General features: G+C 38.5%; 1 protein-coding gene across 4 annotated transcripts in view; it reads left to right on the top strand.

Moving 5' to 3' along the window:
• TMEM164 (transmembrane protein 164) overlaps positions 1–13,489 on the top strand; it is a 110,376-nt gene that overhangs the window by 543 nt on the left and 96,344 nt on the right. For all 4 annotated transcript variants that reach the window (XM_035323709.1, XM_035323707.1, XM_035323708.1 and 1 more), the window contains exon 2: positions 13–533. In XM_035323709.1, the coding sequence (XP_035179600.1) occupies positions 69–533 (465 nt within the window). In that variant the 5' untranslated portion in view covers positions 13–68. The remainder of the gene's footprint in view (positions 1–12; positions 534–13,489) is intronic.

The following is a 13,489-nucleotide window of genomic DNA, read 5'->3' as shown; positions in this document are numbered from 1 at the left end:
CTCTCTTTGCAGGCTGCCGGCGGAGAAAGGAAAGGCTTGTGAAGGAAGGCGGGACGTCCTCGCGTTTCATGTTCCGTCAGCCCGACAGCATTTCGGCTTTGATTCCGACTTGCTCCTACCTGCACCCGGGCAGTGACGGGGAGGAGAGCGGGCGCCGGCCCACCATGTCCCGGTACAGCCTGCACAACCTCCTGGACTGGATGTACGGGGGCGTGGACCCCAGCTTTGCCGGCAACGGAGGGCCGGAGTGCGCGGCCTTCCTCTCAGGGCAGCAGCGCTTTCTGGAGAGCCTCGTCTTCCTCAGCGTGGGTGTCGCGGAGATCCTGCTGTCCCTGTGGAAGCTCAGGCAGCTGCACTGCAAGGAGCTGGAGGCTCAGCTGCTGCAGCAGCCCCAGGCGAAACAGGAGAGCTTGGGCAAGAATCTACTGCTGGTGGCCCTCTGTCTCATCTTCGGGCTGGAGGTGGGCTTCAAGTTTGCCACCAGGACCGTCATTTACCTGCTGAATCCCTGCCATGTGGTCACCGTGATGCAGGTAAGGCTTGTGCACGGTCACCGGGAAGCCTGCTTCGGTTTTGTACTCACAGAGCAGCGTTTTTTTCAGTCAGTTTGTGGACCAAAAGTGTGGAGCAAAGGTACAAATGACAATAATTGGTGTAAATGCTTTAGAACTTTGCATTTAATTGGATGAACCGAAGTCTGTGGAAAAAACAAAGTCAAACAAAACGGTGAAATTGTAGCTAGTACTAATGCCTACTTCTGTGGTTGAAAAGGCTTTCTCAACTTCACCTCACCCTTGTTTCAAGAATAGAAAAGGCTGTTTCCACTGACTGCAGTGGGAAAACTAGCAACAAATGTAATAAAAACAAGATTATTGCAAAAGGGCTCATGTAATTCACAAACAGCTTCTTCAAGCAAGTGACATTCAGGGGTGTGAATGTATTTTGTGAAGTTGTTAAGGAAGCAAAGTGCTTTTTATTTTGTGCTGGTAATTTTAGTTTGCCTTTCTTATTCTAAAAGCTGCATAGTAAGGAACCAACACCTTATATATGGGTGAATGAACTGAGCTGGCTTAATATCTGTGGATAAACCATGTACTTTAACAACTTGTGGCATAGTTGGTGATGCGTGATAATATACAGTTTGTGTAGCTGTGAAAATAATGGAAACATTCATAAACGGTTACTGAGCTGTGCTATCTAAATCTTACAAACTGTATTTGTCAGTAGTTCTGTTTATGTACTTAGCTCACTGAGGTTAAGGAGTGTGGGATGTCAAAAATAATCATTTTGTTTAATTTTGCTAACACACTACCATCAACAGTAGGCACCTTACAAAATTTAAGCTCAACAACTCATAGGAGATTGTCAAAAATCTTTCACAAAAGCTGCCATGATAAATGTTTGTCTAACACATGAAAATCAGACAAATACCATTCTTAGTCTCCCTTTACAGAAGGCTTACTGCTAGTACCAGGGGTCTGAGGGAGATAGGTGTTGTTTTAAGAGGGGAAAAAAAGAGGCTTTTACAGCACTTTTCAGGACATCTACAACAATTAAGTTACTGTTCCAGAACTTAATTAGGAGGTTATGTAAATTCCTAAGCTGTGATGCAATGTTAGGTCAGTATTTTACACCAGTAGAAATGCTTTCCATAAAGTGGTAACAATTGCTGTGCAATCAATTAGTCAATATCGGTAAGGAGGGGGAAAGCAGAAGGTAAGCAAGAGCTGTAGAAATAATTACAAAATAAACCAATGTGGCCGCATTCCCTTGCTCTGTAACACTATTTACTGGGCATTTTTCCTAGTAATTCTGTGGGAAGAAGGTGAGGATAGGTTACCTTTGTGATTTGAATGCTTAGTTGCCTTGATGTGGTATTATAATGTTGTGATAGTAATATGGTACTTGTTATAACTATCCAGCAAATACTAGTGCCTAGACATAAATCTGGGAGGTACTATTTTTAGCTTGTTTATTAATGGTCTCCCCTGGGAAGACAGAGACCCAATGTCTATAGTCTGGTATAGACAATTATTCTTTATTTCTTTCAGACCACTTGTGGAGCCTTTTCTATAATCCTGTGGTAATCACTCATTAGAAATTGTGTTAAAGTATTTTGTGCAATTGAGAAGATGGGTATGTCAGTGAAATTCAGAAGTCATGCCTCTTCGTTCTCAGTTGTGTAACAAAAAGGCCTGGGCTTAATGTAGAGGATGAAAATCATTGCAAAACCAACAGTTTTCAGCAGAGAAAACAGGTTAGATGCAAAGATAGTTGAAGACCTCCATGTATAGTTGGTGGAATCTTGAAAGAGTTCATCTGGCCTGAGCTTGCTGATGGCACCTGGTTGGCAAGGTGAAATATATGAAAATGTAACTTCTCCTTCACTTCTGTTCTTACAGTGGCTTGTACGTTATCCTGCTGCAGGGCTGAAACATTAAGATGAACAAAGTAGGAGGTGAAGAGGTGAAGCACACCCTAACATTTGAGATCCCTTCAAAGGGAAGCCAACAGTAGCTGTTTGTAAAGGTCTCTTCTCTCACTCAATTCCTGTTTTCCTTTTCTCCACGTGAGGCTATTTCACCTCAGAGCAACAAAGGCCCTGGGCTCCGAGCCAAAAATATTTGGAACTGGAAATTGTCCTTCCGACTTTATCTGCATAAAAGCATAAGTCCTGCTTTTGAAAGACCTAAGCCTGAAATGAAATCACAAAATAAGATGGGAATTATACCGGTGGTGCATTTGAGCAGACAGAACTGCACACTGTAATGGCTACAGTCTGTTTTGATCAGATGTCTAGTTTCTGCCTATTACACCAACCTGTGTTCAAATCAGATCTTTCTCATAAGCAGGAAGAACTAGTTTAGATGTGTCATCGCGAGGATGAAGTGTTGGTTGAGTGAACACATTTAACTATCTAAGCAGTTCTTGTGGTTAATACGTTCAGAGAAACTGTTGCTGTCCTGCCACGTAGTTGAATGATCTTAGAGACACTGCTGTTAATTTCCAGCCTTTGTTTTGGTTTCTTGCTTAGCTTTTGGAGGAGGAAGGGCAATATTGTTTCTTCACCAGTGAAGTACCACATCATTGAGAAATAAACCAATTTAAAAATCTATCTATATATAATATATATATAATATATATATATTCAACCAAAGGTGAAATGGAAAATTCTGTGGTTTCTTTGACAGGTATGCCATGGGGTTGTGGGTGTTTTTCTGCAGTACAATATTAGTTAGTGCAACAAGGGGGAAGCCTACAAAGGAGGTGATACTAAGTTCTTTCTTTGCATGAAGAACAGTCTTACTGAAAATAATTTGAATACCTCTATAAGCACAGAAAACACTCTCATTTTAGAAGTGAGTATAAATGACTGGACCGATGATACTGATGTAAACTTAGCATAAAAGAGTATCCTAAAGGGGATTTTTTTTTTTTATTTTTCTTTTAAGTGCACAAGAGTGTTGCTAACTTATTTTCCCTTGCACAGCAGGAAAAAAATCAGCATGTGTTTAGCAGACCAAGTGTTATATTTTCAAGACATTAATCATTTTTAGTGTCTTAGGACCCATAAGGACTGTGGTGAAATTGAAGATGTGAAGGAAATCTTTCTGCAGTGTAAGAGGGGGATTCATCCAATAGGAAATTACTAAGTTATGGATCTTTTAAAATGTTTTGTACAGGAGACTGTTACTTGTTCATTACTTGTCAGCACGACACCCCGTGGTGTGGGACATCCCTGTGGCCAGCCTGGGCCAGCTGATCTGGCCGTGCCCCCTCTCAGTGCCTGGTGTACCCCCAGCCCTTCGCTGGCAGGGCAGCATGAGGAGCTGAAAAGCCCTTGACTTAGTGTAAGCTCTGCTCTGTAACAACTAAAACATCAGTGCCTTATCAGCATTATTTACATCCTAAATCCCAAACACAGCACCAAACCAGCTACTAGGAAGGAAATTAACTCCATCCTAGCTGAAACCAGGACAAATGTCAAAAACAATTATTCTGCAACCAGTTTGTTTACCTGTTCCATAGCATTTAAAAGTGTAATTTTTTTAGCTTTTCAATCCAAACACTTGTGTTCATGTAGCAGTTCTTCATTTCAGGTTCAGTGAAGGGGCAGTTAGAATTTCCATCAAAAACTTTGTGTTCTTCATGATGTGTTCTTGTACCCCTGTTGGTAATTTGGCACACTTTTTTTTTTTTCCAAGCTGTCGCTCACAATCAGTGCAACTTGATTGAAATGCATAAATACAGGTGTCTCTTGATATCCCATAGGACATCAAGCTGGTGATACATGCAGCTAAGGTTAAATGTAGACAAATATAAACCAGGAACCAGAGATAAAATTAGTCTGTATTGTGAAAGAGAAATTTGGAAAATGAAATGTAGGAAAAACTGCACAGCAATCTAAATCAGAGTTGGTGAATAACAGTGGAAGGCCAAAGTGATCTCAAGAGGTCCCTTCCAACCTCAGTGAGTGTATGATTATTATTGTTATTATTTATCCTAAAATTATTGGTACAGCTAGTCCTTCTAGTATGTTGTAAATTGTCACCTTCCTTGATTTAAGTACACCAGTGCCTTATTCCAGTAAGGTTATTAAATACCAACCTATAGAATGAGTTTTAGGTTGGTTTTGCTTCAGTAAGTGCTTTCCGTAAGATTGTTTGCAGGTTTTCATCCTACAGAACAATTTCTTAGAGGTAGATCCTCAGCTGGTAAATTGTATAATTGTCTTCCAGTCCTCCACTGAGTTGTTGCACTCAGGGCAGTTAAGAGCAGATACTTGTGTGGAGTAAAGAAAGTGTTTTTTGTAGAAAGCAGGCCTATGCTGCCAGAAAGACAAGCAAACTAAAGGGGTAGTGATGGGGAAGAAGAAGGCAAGGGAAGGAAGAGCCTAACATAAAGGGGAGCCCAGTTTCACCTGATGATCTTGATCTGATTTGCATAACTAAAATCAGTGCTAAGTGCTTCTGTAATTGAGGAAATACTAAATCCTTTGTTTATTATTTTCAGTTTTAGCTCCTTAGAGACCTGGAACTTTGCTGTCCTCTGCAAGAGAGGCTTCTGTGTTTTTTGAAACAATGGGCTGTTTTCAGAGCTTACATAATAAACATAGCTTGGCTGAATTCTGCATCATTTGGGAACGTACAACGTACAAGTAATTCTCTCCCTGTCCCTCTCTCTCCACTATTCCCTCTTGGAAAAAATCTGGTTATGTGGTCAGATGTAATTTATCAAGTGTGAGTGTTGATTTAATTTGCATAAACTGTTCCTAAGTGCTTTGTGATATTTGGAAGAATCCAGCTAGATTGTGTATGTTTTCTGTGTTCTGTCTCTTCAAAACCTTGAACTGAAATTAAAGGGGCAGTCGTATCTTGTTATTTGAGGTGAGCATGAAGAACCTTTGCTTACAGAAATTCAGAGTATTGTTACAGAAATCACACTAAGCAATGTCAAAACTGGTATTGGATAACGTAAGCAGCAGCCTGCAAGTAAAAGTGTAACGAGTTATTTAATTTTTAAAGTGTAGCAGTGTTTTAAGAGAAGATATGTCTTTTAATAGTTTTGTTCACTGTTTCTTGGATTACTTTTCCTGGGTGGGATGTAGAACAGTGAAGGCATTTTTTAGGGATTTTTAATTTGTCATAATGTATTGAGCTTTTCTGTGATACTTTTAACACTGAATATCCACAGATTGTTTCACCCTCTTTGCTTATTTTTAGCAAATCCAAGTGTATAGTAAGACAACTGAAAAATATTAGGCAAGGATTCTTAATTAGAAGTGACTATATTATTTGTGATTTTGTAAGTATAAAATAAATAGAAAATGTTTTAAGGCTGTGAACTGTGATTTGATGTCTTTGAAGAGATTACAGTTCAGCCACTTTAACTGGGACCAGATTTGGCCAGCACATGCTCTATCTTGAGCTGAAAATGTGCACGTGCTTACTTCAGGCAAAGTGGTCCAGATCACGGTATTGCATGGTCCCGGTGAGTGCTCTAGTCCAGGGACTGGAGCTTAAAGCTCTAGGCTGAGCTTTTGTTTTGAGCCTGGTAGGATTTGGAAGTACCTGCTGTGTTTGAGGATAGAATGCACGCTTTGGTAATTTTCCCCTTTATCCTGTATCATCGTAGCAGAAAAGAATATGAAAAGTGGGGAATCAACAAGATGTAATTGTTTCTCTAAAAAGTAGGGATTGCATGATTGGAAAATCTAGATAAATAATAATCCTTGGTGTAAATATTTGGACTAAGAGAAAAGTTAAGCTTTTTATAATTGCCATTAAATGAATAATTAGGTAAGTGGATGTTGGGTTGTTTTGATGAGATCATCATATATTTAATGCAAATATTAATCAGCATGTAACTTATGTAATTTGAGCAGCACGTTGTGGAGAGAAATGGCATTTAGCTATTTGTTTAGGAGAGTGGAGCTGTCAGTAGTTGTTTCAGTGTACTGCCCAGTGCTGTAATGTAATATATTTTAGGGTGGATTTTTACCTATTTGGTAGTTTAACACACCATTCTGTGTAAACCGTTTGTTAACAGCTTAAAGTGATGCTTCAGGAACAGCTGCCTGATGCCTATAGGAACTTGGGTGGAGTTGTAGAATAAACCACATAGCAGAGAATAACCACATGGGACACCACATGCATCCCAGGGACTGGGAAGACTTTAATCTTCTGAGTTCTATTCCAAAAACCCCACTGCTTTCTTGTCTTTCTTGCACTGTTGTAGGTGTTCACAGTTCTAGTAGCTGATGGTAGGCTTCCCTGCAGTGATTGTACATCGGCGTACAGCAAGTTGAACTGTGTCAGTGTTCACTGACAGGAAGCTCCGTGCCATGCATTTGAAACCTGCTGGATGCGTAATGGGGCTCATGTTTCTCATGACACTTCCTCAGGGCTTAAGATAGACGTGCGAAGGGTTTACATGTATTCAGATTGCCAAGTCAATAGTGTCAAGTGAATTTAATTGTTTCTATTTTTATATTTAGTAGTTGGGGAAATGCCAACCTACATTATCAGGAATATGATGTCATACAATGTAGCTATAAATGGGTTGTGCGAATTATTTCTGTTTCTTTGGAGGAAATGATGTTTTGGAATAATGAAGCTATTAGGTGTTTACTACCTCAATCTTCTTAAAGATTGCATCTCACTCTAGAATATGCACTTAGTACAGCCCACAAATTGTATGCAATCAGAAATAATCTCCAAATACCTGGTTAGTTAAATGTGATGGGATCCTTGGGTAATTGCCACATGGAGGAATAGAAACTTTCTAGAATTTAATTTCTAATCAAACCTCAAACTTGAAGGCCTCTGGCATCTATAAAGTGAAAGCACTCCTGATTGGCTTCCTCACTAGTAAAGCCTGTTTATTCAATGGGAGGTCTAGAGCATGCCTCTGAAGTCCAGGAAATTAAATTTGAAAAATGATTTATTGAAGACAAAGTTGGTAATGGTTTCTCTGAACCAATATGAAAAACAAATTATGGATTTTTGACTAGAAGGTATTGATGGGACTGCAAATGGCTTATATTTATTCACGTATAGGGTTCTGCAGTGTGAGCTCAGAATACTGGGAGAAAAACATTCTTGTTCTTCAGTGCTTTGTACTGAATTTCTTCAGTTCAACAAAGGCTTACAACTATGTTTAGTCCTGTAAAAGGACAGGGAGCAGTTGAAACTCAGCTTTGTAGACAGACAGTGAAGGCAGGTATGAATGGTGTATTTTAAAGTATGATTGCTATCACCATTAAAAGAGAGTTAAAAGATTTAGAGAGTGATTCTAGAGAAAGAAAACCTTTTCCATACGACACAGTAGCAACTATGCAGTATAAAATATGTTGTGTATCAAGTTGAAGTTTTTGTCTAATTTTTGCTTCATACCACAGCTTATTTCAGTCTGGACTGATCCCTTATGTCTGTGGTAACTCTGAATATTGGTGGCTATGTATTTTTTTGTAGCATTATTAAATGTATTTGTTATGGTCTGAGATAGTTGATCCCAGGTAAAAGATAAATTCATCTTACACAGTCATCTTCTAAGTTGTGCTTAAAAAAGAAGGTTGTCTGTTTAAGAAACGCTTTATTACCACGAATATCTTGACATACTTGACATATTACTTATTAGGTTTATTGAAATTTAAGTTTATAATCTCAAATCCTATTAAAATAACTTTAAACAAAAAATTTAGTTTATTTTTAAGTTAACCTGGTTTCTGCAGATCTATTTTGTGGTTGACTGCGGTCTTGAATGGAAACCTTTTCCTGTGTGAAGCCATTCCCCTCTTCTTTTTTTTTTTTTTTTTTTTTTAATATATATTTTTAAAAGAGCATATAAATATATATTCTCTAATGTGTTTTGAGAGGCACTTACAGGATGTCTAGGCCCTTCCTTGGACATCTGTTTGCACAAACATGATAGGAAGCTAGTTATCAAAAAATAAATCTCCCAATCTATCAAATTCAGTTGGGCAGCAGGTTTAAGATGTAATAGAACACGTGTATCTATACAGATGATGAAGATGGAACACTGTTTTAAGGAGGAAACAATGTCCAAATAAAATTTAATAACTTCAAATATCTTTACTAGACTTCTTTTTATTAATAGTTAAACCAATAAACCAAGGCAAATGTAAGAGACATGCAGAATCGTCAATAAAGCAACTGCTGAGTTCAAAAATAACCAGTATTTAATAACCAATAAGGCTCTGCACAAGTCTTTGCCTATTTTTGTGTCTCTTGGCCAAAACATCTGTTGAAGACAAAGATGCAATCACTTTGGGAAGCACTTTGAAGAAGCAAAGCCAGAAACATTCAGTATATCATTCATGTTGTGTGCTAGAAATTTCACTTGTGGGATGTTGTGTGTGTTCATGACAACATTTGATTTTTTTCACTGCGAACCATGAGTAATGTACTTTTCAACTACTCTTGTGCTATAGAGGGATGGTACTCTCTTTTGAAGAGAGGAACAGAAAGATTGAGAACATCTTCATTATTTGAGAGAGGTGGAGAGTAAAGGTGAAGGAGGAGATGCTGTTGGTGTGATCAGTTAATGGAAGACTGGAGTTTTAAAGCCTGAATGGATTAAGGTGTCTAATTCTACAGTTTTCTTAGTTCAACTTTTTTTTTTCTTCCTCTCCTCAGCTTCTCTGATCTTTTAAGATTATTTCCTTAATGTCTCCATTCGGAGTTGCTATGGCATAGGAATTTTGCTCTTATGCCCAATCTGAAAGTGCTGTAATAATGACCAGCACGTAACTGTACATAAGCAGGATTTTTTGCAGGATGGCCTTCTGCCACTGGTGACTTGAAGCACAATAGGGCAGACATCTTCTAAAAGGATTTTTAATGTAAGAAACTGATACAAAATGTCTTGCTTGGGAAAAAGTAACAAAAATGAACGTATATGAAAATGTTACTGGGAACACTTGCAAGCTTTCACAGTGTCAGTGACAAGGGTAAATACAAGGTAATCTAAATATCTAAATTCAGTACAGGTTAAGCTGCCTTTTTTTTTTTTTTTTTTTTTAACCAGCCTTTTTTGTTCTTTGATAGTTTTTGATTGGTAGGTTTTGCTGACTGCATTAAGCTGGGAATGGGGAAGGAAGCAACCCACTGCTAGTGAAGGGACGGTACAGATGTTGATTAGAAAAAAGGGAAGGGAATTGATCTCAGTGACACCTTCTCTCTGAAATCCTAGTTCATAAGATGCCATAACTAATGCTGCTGCACACACAGAAAGCCTAGTCCTATGTTAATCATTAATCCCAAAATATAAGTCTAGAAATCTTTCACCTAAGCCTGTAAAAGTGAAGGTGGGTAGAGGTTCAGCCAGTAAATAAGCTAAGCCTGTGGAAGGGGAGACTAACCTAGGACGTCCAAATGAACATGTTCTATTTTAGAAGACATTAGATTGTAGAGTAGAGGATGGAAATCGGTTTTCTACACTTCTGTTATCCCTGGGTAGAGCTGGGAGGCCAGAAGGAGGGACTGGCAGCTCCTTCTGTTCTCAGAGTCTGTTTTATAGACCACAAGAGCAACTTCCACTGTAGTATTACTTAATGCTCTGCAAATAATGTTGCTTTGAATCATGAGTATTCTTGATGCCAAATTAAAATTTCTACAGGACAAATTAACTACTCCCTGAACCTGTCTGACAGCTGCAGTAAGAGAGCTGCGCTTTATATACCGAAATTACATAAATTAAAGTTGCTGCTATTTAGCAATAAGAATGTAACATCTTGTGATCTCCATTCTCTTTTAAGATTTGTCAGTCTAAAATAATATGTCAATCCACAGTTAGCTTCTTTTTTTTAAAATGTTACTTTTTTGAAGGCAAACACGTGGCTTTTAAATTATATGGCTGTTTTGTGGTTAATTAATAGTTCATACACAAATGGCTAATGTTTAAAATAAATGTACACGCTGAATCAAAGCTGTGTCCTGGAGTTGTTACCAAGCGTTAGTTTCTGATAAGTGATAGGGTGATTGTTCTGAACTTACTTCAAAAATTGATTTTCAAGCTGCTTAGCAAAGTCTTGTATATCTTTGAATTTATCCAGCTGCTAGAATACTCCTTGCCTCATGTTTTAACCTTAGGGAGGGGAATGGATTTTTTTCACAGTGAAAAACACTTAATCTTAGCTTTAAAAAGTATATTAACCTTTTAAACATAAATTTTAATCTCTTCTGCTCTACAGGGTATTCTGAAACACCTCAGAAGGGGTGAAAATGGTTTCATTTCAGTGCAGAATGACCAAAGCTTGTCTCTCTCTCTCTCTCTCTTTTTTTTTTTTCCCCTCTAAGTTTATTTCAGAACTCGGATCAGTCCAGTTCCCATGGATTTTTCACATTGCTCTATAGAATTAGAAATTAATATCTAACCTCTTGAAGTTTTAATTTTAAAGTAGTATACTAAAATGAGCAGTTTATGGCTTAAGTGATGCTGACTGGAGCGTTTGCAGAGAAAGATACGTTCCCAGTCTGCTGCTGCAGCAGCTAGATGCTAAGTTGAACTGGTGGCTCAGAGATGGACACGCTGCAGTTACTCAAGGCAAATGAAATCTGTGCTGCATATGTGAGATGCAGGGAGTTTACTTGGAGCGTGCTCAGCTATCTTTTGCCAGAAAAAAAAAGAGACCATAGGCATCTGTAAGCACTCCTGTCTGTTGCAGGTGATACTGAGTGTGATGCTTCATCTGGAATGGGTAGAATTAGAAGGGAATAGAAGAGTTCAGTTGGAAGGGATCTATAAAGATCAAGTCCAGCTGCCTGACTGCTTCAGTGCTGACCAAAATTAAAGCACATTATTGAGGGCATTGTCTGACTGCCTCTTGAACACTGTCAGGCCTGGGGCATCAAACACCTCTGTAGGAAACCTGGTGCAGTGTTTGAGCAAGAAATTTCTCCTAACATTCAGTCTGAACCTCCCTGGTGCAGCTTTGTGCAGCTCCTGCATGTCCTATAAGCAGTTACCAGCTGTGTAGCTTGTTCTTTTCTTCCACTGCTACCTTTTGAATTGTTGTCTTTTGTCTTTTTAGTTTGTTTTTGATCAAACAAGGCAATCTTTGTGTTATGCATGTTCCTGTCTCTCAGTAGGACTAAGGCTGGTAGAAGAGAAGCTTTTCATGACAAGTTCCGGCTGTGCTCTCTGCCTCAGCGTGCCGCCTCAAAAATAACATCATTGATGTACTTCTGAGGGAGCTCTTAGGTGCAGCATTTTGTGGAGATCTGGGATGTTTAGAATCTGAGAACTGGAGATCCAACCAAGTAATGAGGGTGGGGGAAATCAGTGGGGTCTCCCTATTTAAAATGCACATGGAGAGAAGCAGTAACATTTAATGAATAGAACAGTATTCAGGTCTAGATACCTTATGAGGTATTTTCCTTCGATTCAGATACAGTATTGTTGCTGTGCCTTTCAGTTGTGCCCATTTTCAAACATCCCTTTTGAGAACAGATCTTTTTACTAGTCTTGACTTCTGAAATGCTGGTTAGTAAAAAGTAGTGGTGGAACATAGCGTGCTTAAATGTCGAGGAAACTGGGAAATATTAGACAAATTGACAGATGTGCAGATTTGCAGTTGACATTAGAAATGATTTTATGGCGATGCTTTCAAAGCTTTTGGAACCTGTAACATAATGTAAATATATACATCCTTGCCAGTAATTGAGAGCTCTAGACGTGAGTCCAGCATGTACCATTGCCTTTCGTTTTAGGCATTTAATCAGCTGGTTTTTAGGATCTGTATTTTAGATATGCCATGGCTCATAATGTCTGGCTGGGCAAAATACTAGCAAGCATTTTAATGCAGTAGATTTTAGCTACTAATAGATAGGATATATTAGCAGTAAGATATAATAGATATATTGGGAACACTTGTATGTTTGAGTTTCACATTATCTGAGTATATTGTGGTGGTAATAAAGCAGATTTAAGAGAAACCACTCACTTCGTGGCCACCCCCCCCCCCCCCACAAAAACAAACAAACAAACAAACAAAAAACTCATCCATAATATACTCAAGAGGCATTGCTGGAGTTAAAGAAAGAAAAACCCATACAACAACAATCTCTCCTTTCTTGTCATTTTCAAACAATACTGTTGAATTAATAATTGGAAACCCTATATTCTTGACAGTTTGTGTTCTTTACCTTTCTCCAATTCTTTATAAGGATGAACTTGACCATTGCTGTAGTATAGACGTACAAACGGTAAAAGAGGTTGGTTGAATAACTGTCTTTCTGTATGAACTCAAAATCAACTAAGGGAAACATCTAATATCTCAGAATGGATCTGATAACTGTAGCACTCGAAATGCAGGAAGGGAAAACACTATTAGAGGTTGTCCTAGTGCATGGACATGAGGAAATTGGATTGTATTAAGGGGAGGTCACATTACTGTTTTCTGTTTGTTTGTTTTGTAGTTTGATAAACTTTGTCTGTTGCAGATTTGGGGGTGTTTGTTTCAGTACTGGATTTTTTTTCACATTTGTGACACTTGGGTACCTTTTGTTGTCATATTTTAGTACTAGGAAAAAAGATAAATCAATAATAATAAAACAAAAATGTAACTTGCTGTAAAATACCAGCTTGTTTTGCTCAGTACTTAGCCTTTTTCCCATGCATGTAAGTTTAATGTTTACCTGGAGACACTATTGCAATATCAAAGAGTAGGTTTTATTGCAAATTCTAACAATGAATTTGTAGAAAACTACCTTTTTAAAAAAATATTTTTCCCCAACTACAAAGTTCCTTTTCAACAGTAACATTTCCCTTGAGAGTCTTTCCTTCAGTGGTTACAAAAGAAGGAAACCTAACAGGGCTTTGTGGAGGGCGGGTGCAATACTTGGTGATAACTGCTTGTTACCTTGTTCGTCCTGCCGGGAAATAGGAAGGTAGGGAGGGGATACTGTGAAATAAGCCTTTGGGGTCAGGTGGCGCATGAAGATTTCCAAGTAGTGTTGAAGCCTTA

The sequence above is a fragment of the Oxyura jamaicensis genome, chromosome 4 (genome assembly GCF_011077185.1).
Source record: "Oxyura jamaicensis isolate SHBP4307 breed ruddy duck chromosome 4, BPBGC_Ojam_1.0, whole genome shotgun sequence".
NCBI lineage: Eukaryota > Metazoa > Chordata > Aves > Anseriformes > Anatidae > Oxyura > Oxyura jamaicensis.
Note: the sequence above shows the minus strand (reverse complement) of the source record. Positions and strands in the feature narration are given on the sequence as shown.